The 5,518-nt window shown below is 40.2% G+C and overlaps 1 protein-coding gene across 1 annotated transcript; it reads left to right on the forward strand.

The window, feature by feature from the left end:
* Window positions 1-1,776: 1,776 nt before the first annotated feature.
* Window positions 1,777-5,201, forward strand: LOC118378998 (iroquois-class homeodomain protein irx-3-like). Its single transcript, XM_052516139.1, has 4 exons — window positions 1,777-2,225; window positions 2,862-3,906; window positions 4,423-4,489; window positions 4,853-5,201. The coding sequence occupies exons 1-4, from the start codon at window positions 2,010-2,012 to the stop codon at window positions 4,905-4,907; spliced, it is 1,383 nt and encodes a 460-aa protein (XP_052372099.1). The 5' UTR covers window positions 1,777-2,009; the 3' UTR covers window positions 4,908-5,201.
* Window positions 5,202-5,518: the final 317 nt, after the last annotated feature.

Genomic DNA, 5,518 nt, shown 5'->3' on the forward strand with positions numbered 1-5,518 from the left:
AACGTCTGGGCCCTCCGTTCTCTCTGCTGCAGGTTGGTGTGTGTGTCTGAGTGTTATTGACTGCTATGTAGTGATTACCATGCCGGTTGGATGGCATCAGCCACTCGCTGTAATTAATAACCTCATAATCCAGGTTCAGTTGGGTGTCAAGATGCCAGCACGTTAAAGGGGAACACGGAGGTTCTGCACTGAGTTTATGGAAACCAGGCGTAGCATTATAGTCTTTATGAGAAATTGTAGATGCTATTATCCCTCCCAGACAATGATATCAGCTCCAAAAGAAGATTAAAGGTTTAAACAAGTAGACCTACATAGACATAGACCTAGTTCTTGGAAACCGGATCTCATCATTAAAACTAAACTGAGATTGATGAGATTTAATCTCGCTGTCAATATTGCTATGAGATTTATCATATTCAAATAAACTGCAAAAACAATGCATAAGTCACCACTGTAGTTGTTTTGCAAACGATGAACAGACATATGATGGTACAAAGACGGGGATGTAATACGATTAGGGATGTTTCCTACATATTTTTATATATTGATTCATGGAATTTCAATTCTAACTCCCTTGCTTTGTTTTAATCCGAATTATTTACAAGACAAAAATGGTTTTGTCAAATTCATATAGCGGAGTTCTTAAAGGTAGCCTAATCTTTATGAGCGATAGTCTTATAAAGATGATATCTTTTTTCCTGGAAGGGAAGCCTTGGTACATACATACAGAATTACATTTTATAAGATTGTTTTTAACAGGCCTAACCTGTTCACAAATAGCTATGGCTTTCCGTGCAACATGAATAACATCAGTGAATATTCAATCAATTAAACAACTTGTAATTATTATTATTAATATCATTACTACTATTATTATGCTATTATTATTATTGTTATTATTATCCTTATCATCATCGTTATTTTATGACACTATTATTGTTTACAACAACATTATTTGTGTTGTTGTTGTTCATGTAAAATATTTATTTTCCTCAATGTTTTAGTTTCCAGTGTATCTCTTTAAATGTATAACCACCACAATACGCAACGTGTTAATTACTTATCGTTGCCATTGTTGACGCTAACACTTTGCATTCATTAACAGCGCAGGCGGTAATCACCCATGCAGCTTTTCATTTCTTGACAACTTTCTCTCTGAAGTCAAATGGTTACATGCTAACTGTTTGATGTCCCAAATTAAAAGAGTGATTTGAGTCCGATCCGCTTGCCAATTGTTAGAAGCGTCCGCAACGGTGTAAAACGGTGTAAGAAAACACAACTTGACCATAGACTTCTAGCATACGTGAGTCCAAATCACTCGAGACGGGCAAACAACATACATTTGTTAGGTCTTTCTTTCCAGTGGACATGCCTTAACTGAGTCGCGGCTGCACATATTTGAGACACATGCATTAGAAGAAAACTGGAGACACTGGGCTTATGTGAAGTTCATCACTCAACAACACTGAAATATTTACTAGTTGTGCAAATGACCACAAATTGTGAATTAACACTAAAATGGGGTAGGGCTCAGGCGAACAAATAACAAATTAAATGATTGGCGAGCCATCAAATGAGATTTGAAAACCATTCAAATAAGAGATCGCGACGTCGGTGCACTTATCCAGGGGAAATACAGGAGGGAGAGAGAGAGAGAGAGAGAGAGAGAGAGAGAGAGAGAGAGAGAGAGAGGCGCGCGGCAGAGCGAGAGTGTGTATAGGGGGTGAGATTTGAGAAATGGGAGGGGCTTCTAAACGACTAGAAATGTCAATCAGAGCAAAGAGTCGCAATAATCTAAAGCAATCTGTAAGGACCTGACCTTAGTCCATCCAGATCAATAGGGAAGTGAAGGAGGAAGGCGCAATCGGATCGTTTACACTGGCTGTTTTTTGAGGAAATATAGACTTCCCTTACACTTTGTTGTACTCACTGTAAAGTGGATATCGCAGTACGTACCGCGAGGGCGATTCTCTGCTTTTTGTGATTGCAGTAGACTTTTTTCTACGACCATGTCTTTCCCACAGCTGGGATATCAGTACATCCGACCGATATACCCACCGGAGCGCCAGGGTATCAGCAATGCCCGAGCCGGGACGGAGTTGAGCCCGTCCGGGGCACTCTCAAACGTTCTCTCAACTATGTATGGATCACCTTTCGCCGCAGCAGCACAGGGCTATGGAGCATTTCTGCCCTATTCAAACGATATATCAATTTTCAATCAATTGGTGAGTGCCTTTGTTTATTTATGCCTCTGGTTTCCTTCATTTGCTTTCCCCCCATCCAGACTAAAAAAGAGAAAGGTCGCAGTGACGTTACGTTATTGAGACAATGGTCCATTCAGGACTAAACAAGAAGACTCGTTGGTCAACTTTGTTATTGACTCCTTGTTTTGGAAATAGTTAAAGTAGCTAAAAAAATAGCACAACAACCGAAATGTCAGTCGAAAAGCTATGTTTAGACCAATAGAAAATAAAGAAAACAACTGAAATCAAATGCAATATATTGCATTGGATCTTACAGAGGTTAAAAGTGTGAATACATGCACCTTGAAATACATTGAAATGCTTTTGCAATTGGTAGTGAAGTGTTATAAATAAAATAGTTTTGTCGGGAACCGAAATTGTGCGTAACAAATAAAAATGTATAACTTTTACATATGGCTGCTTTTGTTGGTCATAAACGCAGAAATCACAGGTCCTATGTAAAGAAACATAAATGTGGTGATACTGGCTTTATATTGCATATATTAGCCTATATGATTTTATCTTATTTAACATAAAGTAGAATTTCATTTAGCAAACATCATTAATCTATCATACTATCTCACACATCCCATTGGGTCTCTGCTCTTTGTCTTTTAGGGTGCTCAGTATGAGTTAAAAGACAGTCCAGGCGTACAAGGACACCCAGGATTTGCCCACCATCACCCAGCGTTTTACCCATATGGCCAGTATCAGTTTGGTGACCCGTCCAGACCCAAAAATGCGACCAGGGAGAGCACGAGCACACTGAAGGCCTGGCTAAGCGAGCATCGTAAGAACCCCTACCCCACCAAGGGGGAGAAGATCATGCTGGCCATCATCACCAAAATGACCCTCACCCAAGTTTCCACCTGGTTCGCCAACGCCAGGAGGAGGCTAAAGAAGGAGAACAAGATGACCTGGACTCCCCGGAGCCGCACAGACGAAGAGGGAAATGTTTACAACAGTGATCACGAGGAGGGAGAAGAAGGGGACAAGAGGGAGGATGAGGAAGAGATTGATTTAGAAAATATCGACACGGAAAATATCGAGAATAAGGACGACTTGGATGATCAGGATGACCTACACGCTGATTTAAAATTAGATGGTAGAAGCGACTCTGAGATTTCAGACGGCTATGAGGATTTACAAGGGCCCGATCAGAGATTTCTGAAGGCTGTAGTGAAGGAGGGCAAAGACATTCACGTGGACCGGGGCGAGCACTTCCACCACCACCATCACTCTTTTGAAATGAAAGCTTCACAGCCGAATGTCGAACAACTTAAACTGAATCCGGTGTCCATCAACTCGCCCCCATCAGAAAATAACGCGGCCCCGGCCCAAAAGCCAAAGATTTGGTCTTTGGCAGAGACAGCAACAACTCCTGACAATCCCCGCAAATCTCCGCAAATGAATGGCAGCAACACAGTTGGGCCCGCGGCCCAGACCATAATCAGCCCTCATCACAGACTCATCTCTTGTCCTGTTGGAAAAATCCAGAACTGGACAAACCGAGCTTTTTCTGCCCACCAGCTCGCATTACTGAACTCGAACCATTACCTTGGACTGGCGAACCAGGCTTCGGCTAACGGGCTCGCCCTCTACAGCAGGCAGCAACACCAACACACGCAGGACAAGAGTCATAGCTCAGACACAGCCGTCACAGGTACATGTCACCAACACTGAGGCTGGCGAGCCTGACTGTATAACAAACTGTTCATTATTACTCTATTTCAGACTTTACTTATCCCTCTTTAACGCATTAGCCTACTTAAAGAGGCCTGTTCTGGACAGACATTTTGAGGCCGTAAAGATGATCATAAAAAGTGTGTTTCCATGCTGTCGTTTATGTGACAGAATAAGGTGGCTTTGAAGCTTTGAACTGGGGGAATACAGACAGAGGTGGTCGAAATAAAAGGCATTGGTTTTTAATGTTATTATCAGCTGGTTTATTGCGAGAATGGATTATCATTCATGTCCGAAAATTATTTTTAAATTCAGCAGTTGGTCCCATATTTCTTTGTCACATACCTACTTCAGTATTGTACGTGCTTGTACTTAACCCGTGACTGACGAGAAGATCCCCAGGCAGTAAAATAAAGTATAAACAGTGCTGTGCTCTAGTTATAGACGGGAAAATGAATGCATTTTTAAATGTATTTTATTGCCATTATTATTTCAGAGAGATCTAGTGCCTTGGAAGCAGAGAAAAAGTTGTTAAAAACAGCCTTCCACCCAGTTCATAGACGGTAAGAATCTGTCATCTTTATTTTATTTGGATATATTATTTTTGATACACATCCTATTTTATCGTTGCCTACCACATTTACTCAACCTGCAGCCCTTGTGTTGTATTTGTAGGACATCGAATAGATGGATTCCTCCGTGCTTGTCTTATTTCGATGAGGCCTCAAAATATATTTGCATATTTGTCATGCAAAAATCCCAGCTCAAATTTACCACATTGGTTTTAGAACCGGCTCTCATTTTACAAAAGCAATCTTCACTTTATATCAGTTTACTTTTGAAGCAATTCATTACCTTGCAGTTGTAGGTTATTATTATTTTCTCTTTGCTGAGTGTATTTATTTTCTTGCCCCGTGTGTTTGCAGGCCTCAAAATCAACTCGAAGCAGCCATGGTTCTGTCAGCTCTCGCCTCCTCCTAGACTTTGACTTTTTCTCTTTCTTTTTATGGTTTTATTTTAATCTGTTGTAAGGAATGTAAAATAAGAATAATACATCTGTGTATACTTACCTTGTAAGCATGTCCTGTGTAAACCTGCTAATGTTATAATGTATGAACCAGTAGTCTGTAAGTTTTCTTTTTCTTTTTGTAAGTTCTGTGAGGATTTGATGTTCAAAATGTTTTGTATATAAAGTTAAGAAAATGTACATACTTGTGAACCAAATTGTACAAGAAAGTCTATATTTTGGCTAATAAATGAACTGCTGCAACTTTATTCAAATCGCTTGTGATTTTTGGGACGATGTTTGTCTGATGATTGTTTTGTGAAAGGAGAATTAGCTGTTGTGGGCGTTAGATGTTACGAATTAGATTTTGAAGTGGTGCAGAATTGCAGCGCTTTGCTTTTTGCCTGTGTGTGTATCTGTCTGCGTGGCCTACGGCGATTAGGCTTCATCATACTTGGTTGTGATAAGTAAATATTCTAGCAGGATTTGAGGCATTTTCATATAATTACTTAAGAGTAATTAGCTGACTATTGCATCGTACATTTGGATATTCATGTTCTGGGATTATCCTTATTGAGGCGTAACA

The sequence above is a fragment of the Oncorhynchus keta genome, unplaced genomic scaffold (genome assembly GCF_023373465.1).
Source record: "Oncorhynchus keta strain PuntledgeMale-10-30-2019 unplaced genomic scaffold, Oket_V2 Un_scaffold_3959_pilon_pilon, whole genome shotgun sequence".
In the NCBI taxonomy this organism is placed as follows: domain Eukaryota; kingdom Metazoa; phylum Chordata; class Actinopteri; order Salmoniformes; family Salmonidae; genus Oncorhynchus; species Oncorhynchus keta.

Coding starts and splice junctions, on each gene's coding strand:
- LOC118378998 (XM_052516139.1), top strand. CDS start 2,010: ATGTCTTTCCCACAGCTGGGATATCAGTACATCCGACCGATATACCCA. Junction 2,226..2,861: donor TATCAATTTTCAATCAATTG/GTGAGTGCCTTT, acceptor TTTGTCTTTTAG/GGTGCTCAGTATGAGTTAAA. Junction 4,490..4,852: donor TTCCACCCAGTTCATAGACG/GTAAGAATCTGT, acceptor GTGTGTTTGCAG/GCCTCAAAATCAACTCGAAG.